A 26,410-nucleotide genomic window follows, 5' to 3' on the forward strand; every position below is an offset into this window, starting at 1 on the left:
GGGTGGAGATCACGACCCTGCAGGTTGTCTGACGTAACCACGGAGAAGGAAGCAGTTATCCAGCTTCTCTCTAGCATTCTCTCTAAGACAGGCGTATCTTGCAATGTAAAAAAGAGATCGAATCCTTGGTGCACTGGGCTCAGAAGGAGGGTTTTCTGAGGGGAATCCCTCTAATGTTTAGTCCAGCTGAGTGGTGGCATGTAAGAGATCGCTTATGGGATAAAGCCATCTCAAGTGGAAAGCTAGATAAAGATGTAAGTGGGACATGATTAATGTGCTGTGCAGTATGAAAACTGAACAGCATCTTGCTATGGCAGCGGTGCAAGCCTTGTGAATACCGTCTGGGACTGACAGACCGCCAAGTACAAAACCTGAGACCTCAGGAACGCGGCTGACACGATCTTTATTGTCAGTTCCTGCACCCACCCTGGTTCGGGGTATGACCTCTCCAGTAAAGCAATCAGCGGCAGAAATAACTAAGGGACTATCGGAGCAGAGTGCTGATGGGGAGTGGGGGCTGCCCTCCGCACGCTGGAAAATCTTGATAAAGCTGCGCTGCCAGCATCTGTGCCGCTGCCAGGCAGCAATAATCCACTCAGGATGCTTTGCCAATGAGAGGTGCAGCAGCAGCTTGTGAAAATCGACCTTCACTGGAGGAGTTGTTCCAAGAACTGCTAGTAAAATTTGAGAATTTAAAAATTACAGATTCGGAGGAGCCTCCTCTCTCGTCTGCCCCACCGGAGCTGACTCCCTCATTATCTGTTGCTACAACACTGTCGGCACCAAGGAGAGACAGGTGCTCCGACGTCATACGTGATGCCATCATAGAGGGGCACTGTCATGCTACATCCTTGGCCTGCCCTATTATTATCAACCCTGTGCAAGGCACCGGGTTGTGGCAGACGCATGACTGCAGGCTTTTACAATGAGCTCAAAAAACGTTTGAGCTCATTGGACTATGGTTTACAATCCCAGGTGGCTTGGCAGATAATTCAGTGGATTTTCCAGGCAGAACTAATGTGTCCACTTGACTGTCGAAACTTGGCGCACTTATTGTTAACTCTTTCCCAATTGTTATTGTTTGAAAGGGAATGGTTGCGGTTAGCACAGGGGGAAGCGGGTCAAATGCATCAACCAGGGGACCCTCTGTATGGGATTACTGCAGAGATGTTAGTGGGGATGGGTCCTTATCTCAATACCCAGATTCAGTTGCAGTTCCCTGCAATTATTCTCCAAACAGCTGCACAGCTCGCACTGAGGGCTCTTCTTGGTCTCCCAGGGGAAAAGAAAGCACCTCCATTCACATCTGTAGAACAGGCCCCTGGGGAATCATATGCTAAATTTATCGATTGGTTGTGGGCAGCAATTCCTGATCATCCTGATCTAACAGCAGAGCCTAAAGGCAGTGTGTTTAAAATGCTTGCATTTGATAATGCAAACCCAAAAACTCAAAACATCTTAGTTACACTGCTGCGAACTGCACCAGTAGAGGACATGTTGGTACAGAGAGCTGATCAGTCCAGGCAACCAGATGTGGTGGCACAGGACTGCCAGAGGTTTGCTTTTACGGTACCCCCCACTAACAAACAAGCCCCGGCAAAGTGCTATGAATGGCTAGTGCTTCCACAGGGGATGAGGAATTCCCCTACATTATGTCAATTATATGTGGCCTGGGCATTACAATCAATTCGGACAGTGTGGTGTGATGTAATTATTTACCATTATATGGATAACATTTGGTTTGGTAGGCCAGAATGCTTCCAGGATTCAGATTTAAAGTTTATTCAGGATACTTTGGAAGCAAAAGGGTTGAAGATAGCCCCACAGAAGGTTCAACAGAAACAGCCATGGCTATACTTAGGATGAAAAATATCAGCCTCTACTATTCATCCCCAGAAAGGTGATATAACTACGGTGTTACATACTTTGACAGATGTACAAATGTTCCTGGATAATATTCAGTGGGGTTGCCACATTGTACGGATTACTAATGACGACTTAGCTATATTAGTACCTTTACTGCAGTGCAGGAGTGCAGAGCTGCAGATTACACTAACAAATGACCGCCGGCAGGCTCTTTCATAAATAGCTTCTAAGGTTGCAGCTGGCTCTGCTTGCAGACATATAGCACAAGTTGCACTCTCTTTCCTAATTAGCAATCATGTGTCTCATCCATTTGCAGTGCTTGGTCAGTGGCAAAAAGAAAAGGGGGAGCGTAAGGGGCGACAAAGACAGAAACGGTATCAGGAGGATGCCACTGACACTAACAACAAGGGTAATAGGAGTAGCATAAGCAACACAGGTAATGGCAAGGGTGGAATGATGGGGCAGCATTTTCGAGTTCTGGAATGGATTTTCCTACAGATTCAGCCAAAAACAAGTGTTCAAACATGGGCAGAAGCTATTGCAGAGTTAGTACGTGAGGGTTGCTCTCGGAGTATTGAGATCAGCGGGCAGGAACCAGGAGATCTGCCAGGATCTACTCAGGATCATTTGTAATGGTGTTTACAGCAATCCATACCCTACAAGAAGCTGTGTTAGGTTACCCGGGATTGGTACATTCCCGAACTCCAAAGGGGCCTCTGGCAAATTATAAGATCATATAAATGGCAGATAGTACGACGTCTTTCATCCTGACCAGTGGTGGGTCGCACTGTATACACTGATGCAGGTGCGGCAAGTAGGAAGGCTGTGTGTGTATGGTACGAGAACGGAAGTTGGGAGAAATACATAATTTTGGAGGAGACAGGGAATTCATTACAAACATAGGCATTGTCTGCAGTTGTTTGGGCTTGTCAGTGCTGGATGCATGAGCCGATTAATTTAGTCTCAGGCTCTCTGTATGTTGTCAACATGGTAAAATGGATAGAGGATGCCTTGATACGGCACACTAAGAGGGACAGATTATTTCTGCAGCTGCAAGATGCCATTCAGGGAAGAACTGCACCTTACTGTGTTATCCATATACATAGTTATCAGTTCTCAATTGGGTTAGCAGAAGGTAATTCACAAGCAGACAAGTTGGTGAGTATAGTCACAAAGAGGCCTGAGAGTGATTTTGCATATGTGTGAGTGTCACATGAAATGTTCCATCAGAACGCAAAGAGTCTTTGGAGAATGCTTGGATTTACTTGGACAGAAGCAAAAGGAATAGTAAGAGTGTGCCCTTCCTGTAGTCATTATGGACCAGGGTTAGGTTTGGGTATTAATCCACAGGGTGTTAAGGCACTTGAGGTATGGCAAATGGATGTAACGCATGTGCCAGAATTTGGTACTAAAAGATATGTGCGTGTGAGTATTGATACCTTCTCAAGATTCATATGGGCAATGGCGCAGGGGGGAGAAAAAGCATAGCTTGTGTGTAGATATCTGGTGGTGTGTTTTGCCATTATGAGAGTGCCACAGCAGATCAAGATGGACAATGGTCTATCGTATGTTAGCAAAAGGGTTAGAAAATTTATGAAAATGTGGGGAGTAAAGCATATCATAGGTATTCCTATTCTCCCACGGGCCAAGTGATGGTTGAATGATCACACCAGGTTTTAAAGGAACAATTGGTGAGATTAAAAGAGAACAAGAACATCGATGAGCGATTGTCCAAGGCATTGTTTGTCTTGAATCAGTTATGTTTGACTAGTGACTGAGAGGACCCTCCTGCGAGTATTCATTTTCAAACAATAAATATAGCAGCACCAAATGTGTTACCACAAATAAGAATGAATTACCGAGATCCTGCTACAGGGCTACAGGAACTTGGAAAGGGCCATACAGGTACAGAAATACAAATAACACCTGTGATTACAATGACACTGCTAGGCAGGTTTAGGGGCTTATGGCACGTAGACAAGGAGTAACAACTATAGTGTTTGGAACAATCATACAGCTATGGCCTTACCTCCTGATGTTTTTCTGATTTGCGGGGATAGGGCCTGGCAAGGCATCCCTGCAAATGCTATTTATTTATATGTTACTTACTTATTTATTTATTTATTTATATATTACTATTTTATTTATATGTTACTTAGATAAACTCACTATATTTGCTCCTAGCTTGTCGCAGTTGCGTGAGATCACCAGACATAAATGGGCATTGCTCGCACTGGATTGCAATGATAATGTTGAATTACTTGGTGTTGCAACTAGAGTGGCATTGGCAAGTTTAGTGCCAGGAGTGGCATCTTTGGCTGCACTTAACAACTTAGAAAAATTGGTATTCTGGGCCAAGAAGCAAGCCCATGCCATGACAGAGATACTTGAGGAGATGTTACCAGATCAAAATAGTCTGTGACATTCCCTCTTACAGGCTCGAGCTGCTATTGACTTCTTGCTTTTGGCTCAAGGGCATGGGTGTGAGGACTTTGAGGAAACGTGCTGTTTGAACCTTTCTGATCATAATGAGTCAATTCACAAATTTATTACTTTCCTGAAAGAGCACAGGAGAGAGATTCAATATGATATCAGTCCTTTCGATCAATGTCTCACTGATTTGTTTGGAACGATGCATAGATGGTTACTGGGATTAGTCAAAGAGGGATTAAGGATTCTGTTTGTTGTGGTGTTAATCATCATTGCGTGTTGCATTGTCATAAATGTTGTTAAAAGGTTACTTGAAAAACTGTTACATTGGGGCTTGGTTTCCTCAAAAAGAAAAAGGGGGAATTGTTGAGGGATTTTTGAAACAGCAAGGAGGCCATGACTTGCTGCAGCTGAGCAAACCAAGCTACCAGGACGACTATGAGAAGTTCTCATGACAGTGTTCCCACATCGCCCGATTGAGGAATTTAGAAAAATATTGTTGCCAGCAGCTGGCTTCAAGGACTGGATCTACGTGACTGCTAATCACAAGGGGGTTGTTTTCTTGCAGGTGGGGTTGTTTTCTTGCAGTTGTTTGTCTGAGTGCTTTTGCCCAATAATCTTGTGTGAGACACTATCCGCCCCTGTTAAGTTTGCTATAAAAGTCAGGCTATTTGGGTAATAATGAAGAAGAGCGTGATCTGACCATACTAGTGTCTGTCGTGTTTTCGGCCGTTCTTCCTGCAACATCTCTGTAGTTTCCTGTTCTACTCCAAAGAAAAAACATCTTCACGTGTTATTAGGCATTTGGTGACAACAGCTGTGTACATGCATGTTTATGCATGTTGTGATGAAACGTGAGTAGATGCGTTTTCAGGCATATGGTGACAACACGAGTTTATAACTTCAGGGCTTTGATGACAACACATATGTTCACAGTATGCCCAAATACATGTGAACATGCACGTTGTCACCAAATGCCTGAACATGTGTGAAAATGGACACTTGTGTTACTGCCACAGGTGGAATCATGCTGCTGACATATCCATGAACAAGCACATGGCCATCACACAAAAAAATGCGTTTCATCACCAAAAACTTGAGCATGTGTGAACACGGGTGTTGTCCCCAAATGCCTGAAAATGTGTTCAAATGTGTTTCTTCACAACATACCTGAACATGCGTGAGCACGTGTGAACACGTGTGTTGTCACCCAATACCTGAAAAGCACGTGGAAATGTGTTTTGTCACCAGACACGTGAACATGCCTGAACATGTGTGGTGTCACCCAATACCTGAAAAACACGTGGAATAGCGTTTCCTCACCGAACACGTGAAAATGCATGTTGTCTGCCAATACCCGAAAAACACCTGGAGATGCGATTCGTTACTAAACACATGAACACGTATGTTGTCACCCAATACCTGAAAAACATGTGGAAATGCCTTTAGTTAACAAACACATGAACATGCTTGAACATGCGTGTTGTCTCCCAGTACCTGAAAAACACGTGGAAATGTGTTTCCGCAACAAATGTGAATATGCATGGACATGCGTGTTGTCACCCAATTTCTGAAAAACGTGTGGAAATGCCTTTCATCACCAGACACGTGAACACATGTGTTGTCACCAAATGCCTGAAAGTGCGTGAAAATGCGTTTCGTCACCAAATACTTGAACACGTGTGTTGTCCCCAAGTGCCTGAACACGCATTCAAATGCATTTCTTCATAACATACCTGAACACGGGTGAATACGTGTGTGGCCAACAATTACTGAAAATGCTTCGCAATGGGGTTCATCATAGCGCAGCTGAACACACGTAAACACGGGTGTTGTCACGCAATACCTGCAAAACATGTGTAAATGCGTTTCTACAACACGTGAAGATGCCTGAACACACATGTTGTCAACCAATACCTGAAAAACACTTGGAAATATGTCACCACGCACGTGAACACACGTGAAGAAGTGTGTTGATACCCAATACCTGACAAGCGCATGGAAATGCGTTTCCTCACCAAGCATGTGACCACACGTGTTGTCACCCAATAACTGAAAAGCACATGGAAATTAATTTTGTCATGAAACACGTGAACATGTAGGAACAGGAGTGTTGTCACCCAATACCTGGAAAACACGTGCAAATGCGTTTCGTCAACAAGCAAGTGAACATGCATGTTGTCAGCCAATACCTGAAAGACACGTGGGTATGCGTTTCCTCAGAAAGCATGAATACAAGTGAAGACGCGTGTTGTCACCGAATACCTGAAAAACACATGGAAATAAATTTCATCACTAAACAGATGGACACACGTGTTGTCACCCAATACCTGAATAACACATGGAAATGCATTCAGTTAACAAACACCTGAACATGTGTGAACAGGCATGCTGTCTCTCAATACCTGAAAAGCACATGGAAATGCATGTCATCAATAAACATGAACACGTGTCTTGTCAACCAATATCTGTAAAGCGCATGGAAATTCGTTTCGTTACTGAACAAATGCGCATCTGTGAACAGGTGTGTTGTCTCCCAATACCTGAAAAACACAAAAATGCATTATGTCACCAAACACGCGAACATGCATGAACACGCGTGTTGTCTCCCAGTACCTGAAAAACATGTGGAAATGCGTTTCCGCAACAAACGTGAATATGCATGGACACGTGTTGTCACCCAATTTCTGAAAAATGTGTGGAAATGCCTTTCATCACCAAACACATGAACACGCGTGTTGTCAACCAATACCAGAAAACACGTGGAAATGCGTTTCATTATGAAAAGCAAGAACACACGCGTTGTCACTCAGTACCTGAAAGACACATGGAAATATGTTTCCTCAGCAAGCGCATGAACATGCATGAAGACGTGTGTTGTCACCCAATACCTGAAAAGCAGGTAGAAATGTGTTTTGTCAGCAAATACGTGAACACTCGTGAAGACGCGTGTTGTCACCCAATACTCGAAGTGCTTGTGGAAATGCATTTCATCACCAAACACACGAACACGCGTTTTGTCAACCAATACCTGAAAAACATGTGGAAATGCATTTTAGTCATCAAACACGTAAACACACATGTTGTCACCCAACACCTGGAAAAAACGTGGAAATGTGTTTTGTCAGCAAACATGTGAACACACATGTTGTCACACAATACCTGAAGTGCTTGTGGAAATGCATTTCATCACCAAACACACGAACATGTGTTTTGTCAACCAATACCTAAAAAACACGTGGAAATATGTTTTGTCACCACACAAGTGAAGACGCATGTTGTCACCCAATACCTGAAAAGCACGTGGAAATGTGTTTTGTCACCAGACACGTGAACATGCCTGAACATGTGTGGTGTCACCCAATACCTGAAAAACACGTGGAATAGCGTTTCCTCACCGAACATGTGAAAATGCACGTTGTCTGCCAATACCTGAAAAACACCTGGAGATGCAATTCGTTACTAAACACATGAACACACATATTATCACCCAATACCTGAAAAACATGTGGAAATGCCTTTAGTTAACAGACACATTAACATGCTTGAACACGCGTGTTGTCTCCCAGTACCTGAAAAACATATGGAAATGTGTTTCCGCAACAAACGTGAATATGCATGGACACGTGTTTTGTCACCCAATTTCTGAAAAACGCATGGAAATGCCTTTCATCACCAGACACATGAACACGTGTTGTCACCCAATACCTGAAAACACCCGAGGATGCTTTTCGTCACAATGTTCCTGAACAGGAGGTTAAATGCATTTCGTCAACACGTCTGAACACGTGTTGTCAGCATATGACAGAAAGTGCTTGAAATGCATTTCGTCTGAACATGGTTGAATATGCATGAACACATGTTTTGAAGCAAAATCACTAAAAAATGTGAAAATGTGATTAATCACAATAGCTAAGCTGGCATAAAATGCATTTTGTCACCACAAACGTGAACATTTTTGAGCGCAAGTATTGTAACTGTATGACCGAAAACGCTTAGAAATGCCTTTCATCTCCACACGTGAACACATGTTGTCACCAAATGTCTGAAAGTGCGTGAAAATGCGTTTCGTCACCAAATACTTGAACACGTGTGTTGTCCCCAAGTGCCTGAACACGCATTCAAATGCATTTCTTCATAACATACCTGAACACGGGTGAATACGTGTGTGGCCAACAATTACTGAAAATGCTTCGCAATGGGGTTCATCATAGCGCAGCTGAACACACGTAAACACGGGTGTTGTCACGCAATACCTGCAAAACATGTGTAAATGCGTTTCTACAACACGTGAAGATGCCTGAACACACATGTTGTCAACCAATACCTGAAAAACACTTGGAAATATGTCACCACGCACGTGAACACACGTGAAGAAGTGTGTTGATACCCAATACCTGACAAGCGCATGGAAATGCGTTTCCTCACCAAGCATGTGACCACACGTGTTGTCACCCAATAACTGAAAAGCACATGGAAATTAATTTTGTCATGAAACACGTGAACACGTGTGAAGACGCGTGTTGCCACCCAATACCCGAAGTGCTTGTGGAAATGCCTTTCATCACCAAGTACACGAACATGCATTTTGTCAACCAATACCTGAAAAACGTGTGGAAATATGTTTTGTCACCACATATGTGAACACGCATGTTGTCAGCCAATACCTGAAAGACATGGTTTTGTCACCAAACACGTGAACATGCGTGTTGTCACCCAATACCTGAAAACACCTGAAAATGCGTTTTGTATCTGGAGGCATGAACACACATGAACACCTAAAGAATGTGTGGAAATGAATTTTCTCACCAAACACATTAGCACTTGTGACCATGCCATGATGTCACCTTACAACCAAAAACGCTTGTAAATGCTTTTTGTAACAACACAGGTGAACACACACGTTGTCACCAAATTCCTGAAAATGCATTTAAATGTGTTTCTTCACAACATAGCTAAGCACGGGTGAACGCACATGAACGCGCATGTTTTCATCCTATGCCTGAAAGTGTGTGAAAATGTGTTTTGTCACAACACGTGATTATGGATGACCATGCGTGACCATGCATGTAGTAACAAAATGCCTGAAGATGCTTGAAAATATTTTTTGTCACAAGACATGAGAGCATGCATTAACACGCGTGTTGTCATGATATGACTGAAAATGTGAAAATGCATTTCATCACAAGATGCCTGAACCCACATGAAAATGTGTATTGTCACCAAATACCTGAAAACACGTTGGTGAGACAGTGCACATGACTGGAACACTCTCATGGAGGGCTATGTCCTTTTTAGGAAAGACAGTCTGGGGAAGTGAGGGGGAGGAGATGCCCTTTATGTGAGGGAGCAACTAGAATGTACCCAGCTCCACCTGGGGGACAGTGAAGAAGGAGTGGAGAGCTTGTGGGTGAGAATTAAGGGGCGGGCTGGTATGGGTGATACTGTTGTGGGGGTGTAGTACAGGTCACCACATCAGGAGGAGGTCAACGAGGCCTTCCACAAGCAGATGGAAGTAGCCTTGTGATCCTAGGTACTGGTTCTCATAGGTGACTTCAATTATCCAGACATCTGTTGGGTAACCAACTTGGTCAAGCACACGCAGTCCAAACGGTTCCTTCAATGCGCTGAAGATAACCGAAGATAATTTTCTGACACAGGTGATGGAGGAGCTGATGAGGCGGGGGGTGTTTCTGGACCTTGCTCTTACCGACAGGGATGGGCTTGTTAGCAATGTGACGGTTGGGGGCAGCTTGGGATGCAGCGACCATGAGACGGTGGAGTTCAAGATGGAACTTGGTGGAAGAAGTAAGTCAAAAAGTAGGATAGCTACCCTAGATTTTTGGAGAGCCAACTTCAGCCTCTTCCAGGATCTACTTAAGGGTATCTCATGGGCTCGATTGTTAGAAAGCAAGGGTGCTTTTGAGAGCTGGGCAACATTTAAACAGCACTTCTTCCAAGCTCAGGATCGGTGCATCCCTAAGAGTAGGAAATCAGGGAAGGGCGGGCAGGAGACCTGCATGGATGAGCAAGGAGCTCATCGACAAGATCAAAAGAAGAGGAAGGACTATGAAATGTGGAAAAAGGGCCTGTCCTCCTGGGAGTATAGGAGTGTTTGCAGGGACACAATGAGGAAGGCTAAAGCCCACCTGGAGATGAAGCTTGCAAAAGAGATAAAGGATAATAAAAAGGGTTTTTTCAAGTATGTAAACAGTAAAAGGAAGACTAAAAATAATGTGGGTACCCTGGTGAACAAGGCAGGTGTCCTGGTAACAGGGGATGCTGAAAAGGCAGAGATATTGAATGCCTTCTTTGCTTCAAGGACACCCCCCTACCACCGGGACTCCTGGACCCTGGAGGGAAGAGAAAGAGTGTGGGAAATGGATATCTTCCCCCAGTTGATGAGAGAGTGGTTCAGGAGCATCTGAGTGGGATCAACGCACATTAATCCATGGGCCCCAATGGGATGCATCCACGTGTGCTGAGGGAGTTAGCAGAGGTGATTGCCGAACTGCTCTCTATCATCTTTGAAAGGTCTTGGAGAACAGGAGAGGTGCTTGAAGACTCAAGGATAGCCAATGTCACTCCAGTCTTCATGAAGGGCAAGAAGGAGGATCCGGGAAACTAAAGGCCAGTCCGTCTCACCTCTGTCCCTGGAAAGGTGTTGGAACATTCAGAATGTGAGTGAGCTCAAGCTTTTGAGATTGAAGTCCAATCTATGTTACACAGCTACCTAAGAAGAAATTGTTTAGTTGCTGACAATTTTCATTTGGTGGATCACTTTTACATTTTGAGAACTCTAGTATGATTGCTGTATAGCCATGATGGTAAAGGCTAGCTTTACTCAAAAGTAGGAAAAGAAATTGTAAAACAGAAACCTATTCTGTTCAGAGCCAGAGAATGGGCTTTTCAGAGAGCATTTTAATGTAATTCATACATTCATTAGCCATTTGCTTATCAGCTAAACTGTAAAATAATTGTTGGCAACAGAGTTTAACTGCAAACACCATTTACGTGGAGGAAACCAGAAACTGATGTAGTAACACATTTATTGATTACTTTGCCAATTAAACATACAAATTTTTACAGTCAACAGCAGTACCACACTTTATAAGAAGCTATGCTTTAAAAAATGGTGTTTACAATACAGATTTCACTATAGCTTTTCAAGCCAAGCTTTTACAGTGCTAATCAAATAACTGCTGTACTTTAACTTTTTCCTTTAAACTTTGACAATAACGTAGTAGACAAAGTACCTTTTCCATTGTTAATGTTTTTTTTAGAATTTAACACAACTTTGAAAAGTTTAAAACGTCCAGAACATTGCCATTAACACTCATACTGATAATGTGATACATTTAATACTTTTTAGCATTAATAGTGTAAAAATATATTGCATATATATATATATAAAAATTTGTTTCCCTTTCCTCAAAAACAAAACAAAACAAAACAAAAAACTAGTACAGCCTAGTAGTATACGATCTCCTTTCAAGTTTCTTTTATTTATTTTAAAGATTGTATAGTAGTAGTTTTAAATTAACAGAAACAAAGGTATGGAAATAGAGAATCAATGTTGTGCTCCCCCCATAACTTCTTGTCATGTTTACAAGGCCTATTAACCCTTATTATTAACTAATAATGGTGACTCCCTTTTTGCTAATGCCAGTTAGAATTCCAGCAGTGACTGCAGTGGGGATAAAATTTTACCCAGTGTTCTTTACACTGGACAGTGCCTGGACCCTGCTCCAGCAGGGAGATTGGACTAGATGACCTTTCAAGGTTCCTTCCAATCCCTAATTCTGTAATTCTGTGACCCCTTCATCAAGTGGTTAAAAATATTTGCTTAGCATATGTTGACCTATTACAGTTAAGATTAAGAAATTCTATGCTCAAGTTGTCCATGTGTGATAATGAAAAAAGGTTCTGTGATAAATTAGTAAGAAAAAAGTAAACTTGTAAGGTTAAATGATCTTGTAAAGTTTTAATTGTGTTAAAATTTCACAGTATGCTAGTACAGCTGAACATTAATGTTTTCAATGTTGACAGTTATAAATATTGCAGATAACTATTAGCACACGGCAGCTTCCTGTTTTTTGGGGCCCAAGATGAAAGACAAATCAAAATAAGCAAGAAATAGTAAAATTCACTGAAGGTTTTTATCATGCTGGATAGTGCTCCAAGGAAGACTATGTCAAGATCCACCTTCCTATCAACTATTTAACAGTTAGATTTTTTAGTGATCTAGGTAATCAAAGACAAAACAGTTTCTTTCACCTCTCCACTTTATGATCAGGTCCTGACAGCATGCACACCCACATTTGTCCAAATAAAGAATCAAACCGTCTAAACCAAAAAAAGAAATGTATGTTGGAACACATAGAGATAAACAATCTAGCAAAGGAATAAAGCATGATGTGCATAAATAAATGGTTCATCGCTGAAGAAAACCAACTTTGAAGATTCAAAAATTATACTTCTGTATAAATATATTTCTCCTCCAACATTTGAATCTGATGCATAAAACCTTGCAAAGAATAAACATCAATATACTTACGCAACATCAACTATTTCTCTGATTTACAGAATATAAAGACAAATTACTTTGTATTATAAGCATTGTACAGACATCTGTACTGCAATAGTTTGCCAAAGCTGATAATTCTAAGCCCAGCACAAAGACAAATACACTAATTGCATCTGGTAACTTGTTTTTGTTGATGACCTGGCCATTTCATGCAATATAGTGCAAACAAAAGTAGTTTGCCAACAGATTTCTATAGTTTGTACATTAACTGCCCTTTCACAAAGCCTTTGTAAAGAAGTAGTGTGTATTTAGCATGAATATTACTGATACACGGCATTTTACTGTTGCATTAACATAACTCAACAGATCACAGGCTGCATTGTTTCATTGCTTTGTTTAAAAATAACATTTGAGCAAATGCAACCATGCAGAAACTCATCTGATGTAAACTGGAGCTTAAAATGATTCACGATTGTTGGGATGCAGATTGTCATTCTACCTTTATTTTTTTTTGTGTTGATCAACAACAACATAGCTTCTGATTAAAATGTAAAGATGGATGAAGCATATGGGTATATTTTTAAGACTATATTTTTAATTAACTTGGATGTGACTTTATTCAAGTTTGAGACCTGTACTGAAAAATGTGTAAAGTCATAGAAAACTATTGCATAAAGATATTTGAAGGTAAGGGTAAACTACCTTTAGTGAGGGTTATCTTGCAGGCCTCTACAATTGCTTACAACAAAAAAACACTTTGTTCAAGTGTCAGGAACTTTACTCACAAAAAGAGAAGCTTTATAAATATATTTGAAAATTAATTAATTGTATCGTTACCTGCAATGGAATGTGGTAGGTGTTTAATACTTTTCCAGATCAGGTCAGGTTTGCGCGTGGGGCACTTCAATGTCAATTTGCAAATGTAACGTATAGAAGAATCTCAAACCAACAAAACAAAAAATCTCTTCTGTAGTGTCACATGCCTCAAAGTAGTGGACATTTGCACACGCATGATTACAAAGGAGATTTTTTTTTTAAAGTCATTTCAGACAATCAGTATTGTAAATATCTTTCAAGAATACTCAGCAAATACACCGTGTTGGTTTGTGTTTTTTGTTTTGTTTTGGTTTGTTTTGGTTTGTTTTTTTTTTTTTTTCCCTTTTGTTTATTATCAGGTTTGCTCTTGCCAAAGTCTACCTACAGTGGGTGATCAATTAGATCAATTAGTTTGAATGAAACAACTAAATTTAAATGTTTTCTGAGAAATATAAGAAAACAGCTATGTCTTAAAACTTGTGAAATCCACCATCTCTATACAGATTTTGAAACAATATAGCTCAGGTAATATACTGAAAAACATTAAATAAATAATACTTTTAAAAAAAAAAGCATATAACAATTATTTGTATGTGGAAAAACAAATTGCTCAGACAGTTAAGATTTGGAGCATCTACCTGCAATATTCTTTAGTCTCCTGAGGCACCATTCTTAGTTGAGACAAAGCACTGTTTTTGAGTTTAATGAGCAAGCAGGAATGCAACTAAAGGTCTCTCACTAGTTTTAGGACTCTGAACACTTAAAAGGAATAGCTCAGTCCTTCATTTCCAGCTTATATCTGGTAGCTAGATGGGCACTTGGGTGCACAAAATTAATAACTTAATGTCTAAATGCTATTTTATGGGCAAAACTCCAAGTATAGGAGGTACACATGTATCAAGTTGATGCACTCCAAACTGAGAATTTCACACAAGTTTGAAATTTTGTCATTATGCTTCAGGTATTTCATTTTGTAAAAGTCCACAGGCATTGTAAGACAGTCTCCTGTTCCCTGTTCTTGCCCCCAGTATACCATGATTTTGTACTTACCTGACTGATGAAGAACTGCGTGCATACATTGTAAGTGTCAACTTGCTTCACAAAGTTGGGGCAAAATAAATTACAGGGCCCACACAGGGCATAATTTTAAATTATCTCCTGGGAGCACTCAGAACTGTTGACTCTTTCTTTTCTACTTGCTCACTAAGGAGGAACTCTTTTTGCCATTATAAATTCATGCTAGAATCACTGGAGAGTGTTTTCCTCCAGAAATAGGAACAGAATAGACATATGTGTCAAAACATGAAAATTCTAGATCTCTACTTTTGTACTATGGAGGTAGAATGGCAGCATTACCAACTACTGGCCATGCTGAATAGCTCAGGCTGCAGGACTAGAGCTTTGCCTTTTAAGATTTAAGGTTTAAGCCAGCACTTACATGGTTTAATTACTTAGCTGGATTCAAAAATTATGTGCACACACACACACATACAAACCAGCACAAGTCCTATGTATTACATTACCAACTACCAACTAACAGACAGAACATAATATTCACAGTACAAAAAATATACACAAAGGTGCAATCATTTTAGCACACACACAAGGCCAACAATCAGAGTTTAAAGGATATGTACTAGTGCAACACATTACATTTTATCATGAAAGTAAATGGTTTGTTACTTGGTGAGTGCAAACAGAATTCTTATGGATGACAAACACATGCCCCCAATATACATGCATTACTGTAAGGTAAGGTTATATTTTGAACAGCTGATAATTATCATACAAGCAGGCACAAATAAAGTTTATTTTAACTGACATCACTTAAAAAAATAATAAAATTACAGTTACTTTAAAGTTTTGGTTTTGGAGAAGGATACACAAGCACTTTCTCTCTATACATCCCACCTGCAAGCCAAATCCATAGTAGTCATTTACCGTTTAGTTCTGGCTTACCAACAAATTCCATCTGCCATGAAAATGATATTAACTCAGCCAACAGAGGAAAAACATGACTGAAATGGTAACCCATGAATTCTATAATTTCAAAAAGTTGCCAGAGGAATTTTTAATTCAGGTAAGGTCAGTAAAATACAGGGGAAATACCACATTTTAATCCAAAGTATCTTTGAAAGAGAGTCTCTATAGTGATGAAAAACACAAAGTGTGACATATGAGTAGGTTGGAAATTTCCCTCTCCTTTCCCTAAAGTAAAAAAGATACTTGTGTCATTGGTAAGAAATACTGTGTGTTTTTAAAAACCTAACACACATACACACACATGCAAAAACACAAACAGGCCAGACATTGTCCATTGTCCAATGTTCAGCTTTTCTTTTGGTCTTCCAAATACTTTATTACAACTAGTCACAACTGGTCATATAGGACTGTTGAAAAAGATATATTATTTAATGTCTGTTATTCAGTAACACTATTGTGATAGCTTTGATAGCCATGAAGAACAGGACAATATTTTTTCCTGAAATTTCCATATAGATATGATTGTTGGAAAACTCTCAACAAGTAACTAAAGCACAGAGAGTAATAAATTTATTAAACAAGCACTAATAATAAAACCCATTTTTCTTCTGCACATTTTGAATCATATATATATATTTATTTAATAAGATTATTCTTCTGCCTTAGTCAGGATTTTTGTTTCTTGTCCTCAATCTTGCAAAGGTTCAACAGTCAGACTGGAGATGCAGGTAAGACTGGGTACTATCATAGTATTTAAGGGTTTAATTTTAAATGAACAGTGAAAAGAACAAATTTGAGTTTGTTCTTATAGGTAATTATTGCTAAAAGCTACATGAACTTTCTGATCACATTTACCTCAACAGTATGTTCACTGAAAGCAAAGGTAATTAGGAATAATAGGTTTTTATAGACAAGAGCATTGCAGATGAGAAATCAGACTGGAAAGTCTGATGGAATGAGTTTAGATGGCCAAAAACCAGAGATGAGTATAAACCTTATTGGGTACACCATGTCCTCACTTCAGGCATGCCATTTATGTAGAGTAGTGGTATACACGATGAGTATATATACTCTACGCCACCTCCCAAGATATCCCTTTCCATCATCTCTGAGTTACAAGCTGTACTTGATTTCCTGAGAACAGCAGGTGAACAAACAACAGAAGTGGTTACACCACTTTGCCTCATTCCCAAACAGGCCTGAACTTTTAGAAATATGGTTAACATTATGGTTAACAAGCTAGTATTTAATTAATTAATTAACATTATGGTTAACAAGCTAGTATTTAGGCTTTTAATTTCCCACAGAAATGAGTGAGAAAGTAAGAGCTTAAGTAAGTGGCTGAACCACTGATACAAAACTGTATATGGTGCTTTTGTTCATAACTTCTATCTTCCATGTCTTCCGTATCAAGTGTAGTAAAAGGGAAAAATCCTTCCAAAGTATTACCTTTCCAGCCACAACTTCCGTTTTTCACTGTCATATCAGAATGATTTCTTTTCATGCATTTGTATGATTGTGTTTTTAAACTATCCAACTGCAAAGTAGAAGAAGAAACAAAGAATGTTCCTCAAAATAAAATATTGCTATCTAAAGCATCTTTTCAGGCCCTGATCCAACGTTTACTATGTCACTGAAAATTTTATACAACTTTGCATCAGGTCTGTACAAAGTGCTTTAGTTCTGGCACAGGTTTCATACTGTAATGCAAAGTTGGTGTAGTTTCTTCTTCACCATTTCTTGTCAGCGTCAGCCTGGATCTGTCCCCATTCACAATTATTTTGCATGCCTTCTGGCTTATGAGTGTGCTGATCTCTCTCATGCTGTGGACTAGCAACTTAAAACGTAATATGACCTTAAAAACTTCCTAACCAAACATTACTCCATTATACCATTACTCCATTATATCATTACTTGCACTCAGTATTTGCATACTTCAGAAAGCCTTCACTTGGGAACTTTAGGTTAGGCATCCCCTAGTATGCCAGACAAGACCACTAGCTAGCAACAAATGGCAAGATTAACGAAGTGTTGGAAGGGCTCTACAATAGACTGAACTTTCATTCACCTTTTCATTAGACTGGACTTTCATTTTACCTTTCATTCAGGCAGGGTCCAGATCTTTTCAGCTACCAGTGAGCTATCAGACAAGTCTTAAAGTCAATGGGAAGAACAGGGACATTAATCTTGCCTTTAACTTAGCTAAGGATTTGTCAAGGGAGGCTTAGCCATTTTGTTTATAAAGAGAATAAAATAAAATAAAATAAAATAAAATAAAATAAAATAAAATAAAATAAAATAAAATAAAATAAAATAAAATAAAATAAAATAAAATAAAATAAAATAAAATAAAATAAAATAAAATAAAATAAAATAAAATAAAAAATACTAACCTTCAGGTGCACAGGCACCAGTGATATATCATAAAGAGGGTTCTCTGCAGTTAGCCAGTTTACTGCCATGCTGGAATAATTTAGCCATTGCTTGTATCACAGCATGCTACTTGCTGCCTCAGTGTGACAGGTCACCAATGCAAGAAAGGATTGTATAATCCTTCATTCCCTGTAAATTTGTCTTCATGAACAAAGAGTAAATCTTGGAGAGACTCACACAAAGATGAAGGCTTCTCATCCTGAGCATCCCTGGATATATCAAAAATCTTCCCAGATAACCAGAGCTAATCACAGCAAAGAGATACTTAAAACCGGACAAGAACATGTACTAAGTTTTAGTAAACTTCTCTCCCTCCTCAAAATAAAAACCAATACAAGTTATAAACAAACAAATAAAAATCTTCAAATCCATGATGAATCCTTGCCTTTATGTGTTATTGTTGTGGTTTCAGGCTGATGTATGGGCTTAAAGGGTCATTTGAGGCAAAGTTACAAGAAAGGCCATTCAGTGTCAGAAAAGGAAAACACAAAATGTGAAAGGACTGAAAACCAGCTCTCTGTTTTTGGACATGGGCCAAATACAGACTGTTAGCCTGCATGGCATGTGACAGACCATGAAGCTCACTGAATTTTATGTACTCTGAGTGGGATGCTGATGCTGATAATGCTAGGAAGAAAACAGTGAAGTTATTAACCTTTATCCACAGACAAACATTAAAATGAGTGCTTGAGCTTTTTTAAAAAGAAAGCAAAGCAAACCAGTTAGGAGCTGTATTTAAACACTCAAAAAATTGTCTTTCATAAATTTATAGGACCAGAGTAATACATTAGAGTACTTCATCAGCTCTTGTGGAAAAGTGGACCAGCCTTTTCTCTCCCTTTTAACCAGTGCATGTATGTGTGTATGTATACATATATATATTACAAAAAAAATAAAATAAAATAAAAATAAAGATAAAAATAAAAATAAAAAAGAGTGACTTTTATTCTTATTAACCTGTTTGGGCGATCTGGGCCACAGGCAGGTCACATTCAGCTGCCTGTACCTTAAACATGTGGAATTGGTTCTTCTATAGCAACAGAAAGCCATTCCCATCAATAAAATTACTCCCAAATAAGGCAGGACAACTAAACAGAGAATCAAGTCCTTTGGCTTCAAACAAAACTAACGGAACATGTAGCACAAGTATAATAGTATATTCTTCTGTGCAAGTTGCAATTAGTTACATGAATATTAATATTAAATGTCCTTAATAAAGGGGGTCATAACCTTCCTTACATATGTTATAGCTTAAATGGGATATGTGCATAATAACATTCACTTATTAGCACTGATTTGCAATGTTTAGTCAAAATCAATATTTTAAAGCATTGTTATTTTAATGCCCCCTTCATTTCAAATGTGAGGGAGTACAAACTTGAAAATGGACTACAAAAAGCTTTAATAGACTTTCTTAGTAATGTCTTGTTCCTCACCTCTCAGGTTAGTAAATTAGCTTCATACAAATCAGCTAGGCATACCATGCTACACAGTACACACAATAACAAAGCAAAAAGTATAGACAGGAGGAAAGTAAGGGGTTGGTATTCTCCACCTTTTTCTGCTGACATAAATATGTTAGAACTTGTATTGTCCCAGAATAGATCTTTTTTCTTAATTTAGTTTTTCATAAACGCGGTATGAAATTTACATGGTAGCACCCTGTATATTACAACTAATTATTCCGCAGTAATACACTGCTGAATCTTTTAAGGAAAGTTCCAGATTGCACATAAGACATTTTTGAAAAAGCCCACAAACAGTAGTCAAATCAATCTGCATAAATAATGGGATATTTTTCAGAAATGCTGCTATGAAAGAGCCTCTTTTCAGGAGGTTTTCTTCTACATCCTCAGGACATTTAGGAATGTTTGAAATTTTTTGCTCAAATTGACGAAGAATAATATAACAGCTCTTGACTTTTTTTGTCTAAAGCGCTGAACATAATGATGTCTTTTTTTTTAACTGATACAGTTATTTTTGCCAATGTATGCATGAGGAATGTAATGAAGTGGCATTGTGCTGCAAGTAGCTCAGCAGATGTTGAAATCAGTTCCAGTTCCTGAAAACTTCTTGACAACATAGTCTCAGCATTCACAACAACTGAAACATAGGATTCATCTATGTCATTCTTAAAAATATATTCTCTTTCCCCCTCTCTTTCTCCATCTGTGTTGTAAACCCTCAGTCTTACTTGCTTCCTTGTACTTTATGATCATATGTGCCTGCATGCTTATAGCCAGATACATATCCTGAAGCATCCACCAGATCTTCTCGGCCAGCTCTGCCTTTTCCTTTCCCACTGGGATCAAACCTCTCTTTGTGAGAACCCGTGAATTTTGATGTATCTGTAAGGCGTGATACAGTTGGAGATGAAATGGCTTTCTATTGGAAGAAAGAAAAGACACACAAAAACACACATCAGAAATGTTACTTTCAGTACAGGCATTGTACATGGTACTGATGCTAATGATGGATACTATGTAAATATCTAGTCACTTCCAGCAAAAGGAAAAATTTGTTCTTTGCCATTACATAGAATTACAATAATAATATAGCCAAGAATAAAAAAGCGCAACTTATATCAAAAAGTTTTTCAAGAGACTTTCAATATGAGATACTTCTGATTAACAATCAAGTTTTAAACACCAAAGACAGGAATTGTCATGTTCAAAACCTATTAGCTCAACATCCAAACATAAAAGCCCAGCTCCACCAATGTAACCAATTACTCCAATTGCTCCACCAGCAAACCAATACAAGTAGAATTCCTTGGTACGAGAGACTAAAATTTATTCTAAACACTAGAATTAAGACAGAAGTAAAAAACTAAAAGAATTGAAAGTTACTTTCAGTGTTACCAGATTAGTCATCTATGACTTTGTGCAAAAACTTTCTCCTACATTATTTCTACTGAGTCATATAAGGATACTTAAAGTTTTACGATCATTGAGAAAAAGAAAATGTCACTATGCAAATGGAATGAAAACAGTATGTCACAGAACAATACAGGAACATGCCAACCTGCATGATTGGAGTGAGAAAAATTAAGTTTACATTTGAAAATCAGGAGAAAAAAGGCACTAAAAGAAAAACATAAAACAAGATTTCTGTGTCCTAGTGGAAATGATGACGACATGAACGAATATTGATGCACTTTGGGTGTCATTATGCATGCTACCATATGTTAGGGCGTATTTTAGAGACAAAAATGACTTCCCTGTAGTGAAGTAAAAAAGTTTTCCAAAGCATCTTCCATCAAAAACTTCATTCCATCTCTACCCATCTTTGGATTAAACAAGCACTTATTAATGACACCTAACAAACAGGCTTTCAGAGTTACATGAAGCTCTTCTACACAACACTGTAGCCTGAATATCTTTTCATGCTGTACTTGGAAAACATACTCGAATCTGTACCAAAAGACTGGGAATGAATGCTGTAACTGAGGCCTGTCCACCATGGAAGCCACATCCTCCACAGCACTTCTTTTTGAAATCAGACATCTTTTCTCAACTCCTGGTAAGTTACTAATTCTCTGATGGGAGAGCTGCAAAAGGCAGTGCTGGCTATTCAAGAAACAGTATTGCTCTTCAAAATAACCAGTAACTCAGCAGTAACTCAGTAACAGTACTTCTGTATAGAAGAGAATCAGAGCACTGGGAGTGGTTAATGCTGCTGAAAATGCTCAAATGAGGACTGTTAGGTAAGATGCAAATATTACTCCTTACTCAACCAGGATACATTTTTTGCAGTGGTCTACCAGGCTACACTAACTCTGTCAACTGTAATCATCCTTCTTTAATTCTTCACTGAAACTGAATGGCTTTATTTGCTCCCTCAAGCACGCCCTTATAGTATCTAATGCCATTTCTCCCTAGAAAAGTTTGCCACATAGATTTGTTTATGTAGCCAAGATGTTCTGGGAGATTTCAGACACAGTACCAATTAGTAATCTTTGCAAGGTTTTTTTCATTGTTGTTTTTGTTCCTGTTGTTTGTTTGGTTGGTTTTAATTATTTGCTGGTAACATCCTGAATATTTGTAACCAGAGACTAAACTGTCAACAGAGAAAAGGGCAACGCAATTTAACACAGTAGCTGGGAGCTCCTTCATCTGTGCCACCTAGGTGTTCATTACCAACTTCACAGGGGGGAAAAAAAAGGAAAAAAAAAAAAAGTGGGAAGGGAAAGAGATGACTACCACTCATCAGCAGGAAAAATGCAAGAAGAAATACTGTGAACTGCACAAAGAGCTGAATCAGGACAATTCCCATCTAAAAGCAAGTAAGCACTCCACCTTCTTTTTAACAGTGCATCACAGACAAATTTTCTCTCTTGCCGTACAGTAATTCTGCTTCCGATCTCCAAGTGCTTGACTGCTTACTATCTGTGGTAAGTTATACCTACTACTTATCTACCTACTATAGACTGAGCTATACCTGCCTACTTATATTTTTCTAGAGGCAGCAAACCACTTGGAGCAACTTTCTTCTTTCCTTTCTGTGAACTCACAGAAGCCTTAATTTTTCTTCTCTGTCTGGAAATATAGCTAACCAAAATGTGTGCATATCACAGAAGATCCACATGAACTCGGCTTTTTACCCCCCCCCCCTTTTTTTTTTAAACCTATCATTATGAGAAAAGTTTTACTTTGCAAAAGATACTTAAATATAATGAATGTATAAACTGGTTGGGAACACCAGATGAATCAGCCAATGGTATTTTCCAAAATACCAAAACTTCTGCCCTCCAAGGCTGGCTGTTCTCCCATTTACTCAGTTGTTTTCATTAACACAAGCCAGAAGCATAAAAGGGAAGATTACTGACAATGGACCTGTTCATTCACCAAACCTGTATTTTTACTGGTATTTTCCTGGAACATTGTTCTCTCCTTAATAAATAAATATGTATGGATATATATAAAAATAACAGTACATAACTAATCACATGATATGTTGCTTCTTAACTGTGGGCCTCCAACCCAAAGATGTGGTTACCTGACCTCCAGGTTGGTGGAAACATCTTAGAGAAGTCAGAAAAGATACGCATGCCCTGCCCCCCCACCCCTTCAACTGAATCTCCGCTCACACTAAAACCTCACTGAGAAGATCAGAACAGGCCACGGTCTCAGAAAAAGCTAGAGGAAGTAAAAAGGAATTGTTTTTATACCCGTAGATTTACTGATTTGAAACAATCATGTACAAACTTGCTACTTTTTACCCCTTTGTGTCAGTGTCTATAGAGAAGAGCTTCTAAGATAGTAAGGAGCTTGGAACATGTGGCATGTGCAGTGAGAAGCTGAGAGGATTTGTTGAGCCCCAAAATGTGCATGGGGGGGAGGAGGTTCTAGAAGAAAACAGAGCCAGTTTGCAAGTGCATACTGGGGAGAAAAAATGTTTCTTGATTTGTGTGTGTGTGTGTGCGCGCACTGTTTTAATTCATGGGAAAGCATGCATATGTGTTAAAAACAAATAAATTCTGGAAGTCAGGAACACAGATCAAGCTTGAACAAAAAATTTAGATTTCACTCGTGCTGCTTCTGCTTAGCACACAAAAAGAAAAGAAAGTGGTAACTAACTCCAATAGAGCCAGGCAGTAGTAACACCATTTTAATACAGTCAGGGTGAGAACTTTTGAAGGAATAATCCCCAGTTAACACCAGTTGGGTGTTCTAATACCACAAGTCCTAACTCTATACAGATCAACCCCAACTTCCCACTGATTAGTATTCCCACTAGAACTGCACCAAAATTCATTAAGGAAGGTACCTTGTTTGTGACATCACCTCCAGGAACAATTTCAAATTAGTAAGTTAAACAGTACCTGCTTGGCCCAGATCTAGCATCCACAATGTAAGATTGTATAGTGCCCAACTTTAAGGAGCAAATCATATGTTGCATACTCAGCATTTACACATGACCATTTTTCCTCCCCTGTAATATTAGCTCTAGCTCCAGCTCCCAACGATTTCAAGACTCCAAGCATCCACAAACTGTGGGATCTAGCAGCCTGATTACTATGACAACGTCAAAAACTATGTGCCAGCACTTCTCTGAGAAAGAGCTCTACAGTCGTTTGGGGATGAAGATGAAACAGCACAGACTCCCATTGTTTTTGTTTGTTTTTGTTCCAAGATGGGCTTTTGGTGAATCCTCCTCCCCAGTCTCTAATGAGACTTGTTCCAGTTCAGTTGCAAAACAGTTCTCTTAAAGCTCAAGATAAGCACAAGACTGGGCTCTTCTAAGTCAGCCCATTGCTTAGAAAATAATATTAATTAACCTAAAAAAAAAAAAAAAGAGAGAAAAGAAAAAGCAAACTTGAAGGACAATGACAAATTACATTGAATTCTGCATGCTTCACAAGAATCACATTCTCCTTTGACCTAAGCAAACAACATCTTAATTCCTTTAGGAGCTTTAGGCACATAGGCAGATTAAATATGTACTAATTGCAACAGTAACAGTATATTCGTCTGCTTTAAGAGATGGAGAACTTCTAGCTAATGTCCTTATTTTATGAGGCAAACGTGCACACATACCTTGTTTCTATAAAATTTCCCCTCTAACTTCAGAACAGCTGTTAATTTCTATCATCTATGCAGGAACGTGAAATAATGTACGTATCTTCTGCTGCCACAGTCTATTGCGGCATTATATGCATTGTACCACCATATTGTTACATACAATTTTCTTTAGCAGCAGTTTTTCAGGGATGTTCAGATTAGATACAAGTGCAATACGTAGTCCATTGATAATAACAATAAATCAATAATCACATGCAGCCTATTGACACTGATGACCACTGCCAGAAATTCTACTGTACAGTTTCAGTAGTGACATCAATGCAAAGATTTTCCCTTTTCTAAATAGGGAAGTTACTCATGTTTATCTACAGAACAATTAATGCTTTAGACAACAAGTGATCTCACAGAACAACAACAACAAAATAGAGAGCCAAGATACCTGCTCAGAGTCAGGCCTATTCTGTGCCCACAAGGTAATCACTATCAGATTTCTTACAGCACAGCCCAGTGCTCGATTTATTCATATTCATAAATTCACACAACGATTCAAGTTGGAAGGAACATTTGCATATGAGCCTGTATCCAGCGCAAACCCTCACTCACAGCAAAGCTCTAATGATACTTGCTCAGATACTTCTCCAGTCAACTCCTGAACACTTCCAAAGATGCAGATTCCATTGCCTCTCTGGGCAACTTATTCCAGTATTTCGGTACACACAGGGTAAAAACAACCACCACAAATGTATTTGGTTTATGTAGCAAGGTTTTGGTAGTTCAGGGCTGCAGGGGTGGCCTCTGTTAGAAGAATCCAGAAGCTGGCCTGTGATAGATAAGGCTCTGAACAGGACCCGCTGCTGCCCAGAGCCAAGCCAATAAGCAACATTGTTTGTGCCTCCATGACAGCATTTTTAAGAAAGGGAAATGCCATTCAACAGCAACTGGGAAAGACGAGTGAAAAACATCTATGACAAGATGACTCAGTTAGTAAATGAGGGAAAGACTGTAAATTTTGTCTACCTGTATTGCAGTAAAACATTTGACACTGTTTGTCACAGTATTCTACTGGAGAAACTCGCTGCTCATGGCTTAAACAGGTGTCCAGATCACTTACTGAAAAACTGGCAGGATGACTGGGTTTGAAGTATCATAGTGGATGGAATTGCTTATTGAGAATAAAGGTATGTCCACATTAAGAAAAGGTTCAGCATTGAAGAAACTTCCAGGGTGAGATGAGGCATATATGCAAGGAATCTGTTCCATGTTAGTCCCCTTGGCAACATAACCTTAGACAAAACCAGGGGAGCTTGGCAAGCTGACTCTTAGAGAAATAGCATGGAGCGTTGGGATGGAGTGGAGACACCAGGGCCAGACTCTGCGATATCACCGCAGAGGGGGGTAACTGGATACTACAGAACTGATAGACTTCACAGCCAGCCCTGGATCAAACCAATAAATAAATTATGTCCTCTGAGTGAACTTTGCTCGTTATAATCTCATTATAACACCAAAACACACCTCCATCCCAAGGGCTACCCATCTCCAAAGTGCAACCACTCCTCACTGCGTATGCACTCTGAATTTCTCTGACCTTATACCTTTAAAGCAAATAAAAGAAAATTTTATACCAATCATAACAAAGATACATGTATGTATGACTAGTCACTCAAGCTCCACCTAAAAATAAGAAAATAGTATAAAAACAGCTCAAGAGACAAAAAATGTTAGGAAAGACACCATTGCTGACAAGTCAGGAGGACATCACTGACTTCTGGGATCAGCTGACAGGCTGAGCCTCTCTTTCCCCCCCATAGGGAGAGCTATTGAGTGAGAT

The 26,410-nt window shown here is 39.3% G+C and overlaps 1 protein-coding gene across 8 annotated transcripts in view; it reads right to left on the reverse strand.

Moving 5' to 3' along the window:
* Positions 1–134: 134 nt before the first annotated feature.
* TPPP (tubulin polymerization promoting protein) overlaps positions 135–26,410 on the reverse strand; it is an 85,314-nt gene continuing 59,038 nt past the window's right edge. The window contains exons 4-6 of one of the 8 annotated variants that reach the window (XM_082755228.1): positions 6,033–20,440; positions 5,589–5,664; positions 135–242 (exon numbers count right to left, since the gene is read on the reverse strand). In XM_082755228.1, the coding sequence (XP_082611354.1) occupies positions 20,246–20,440 (195 nt within the window). In that variant the 3' untranslated portion in view covers positions 135–242; positions 5,589–5,664; positions 6,033–20,245. Of the gene's footprint in view, positions 243–1,282; positions 1,322–5,588; positions 5,719–5,742; positions 20,441–26,410 lie in introns of those variants that run through there. The other 7 variants (XM_082755227.1, XM_082755226.1, XM_082755223.1 and 4 more) reach the window with 7 other exon arrangements.

Source organism: Aythya marila, assembly GCF_965140915.1.
Source record: "Aythya marila genome assembly, chromosome: 2".
Classification (NCBI taxonomy): domain Eukaryota; kingdom Metazoa; phylum Chordata; class Aves; order Anseriformes; family Anatidae; genus Aythya; species Aythya marila.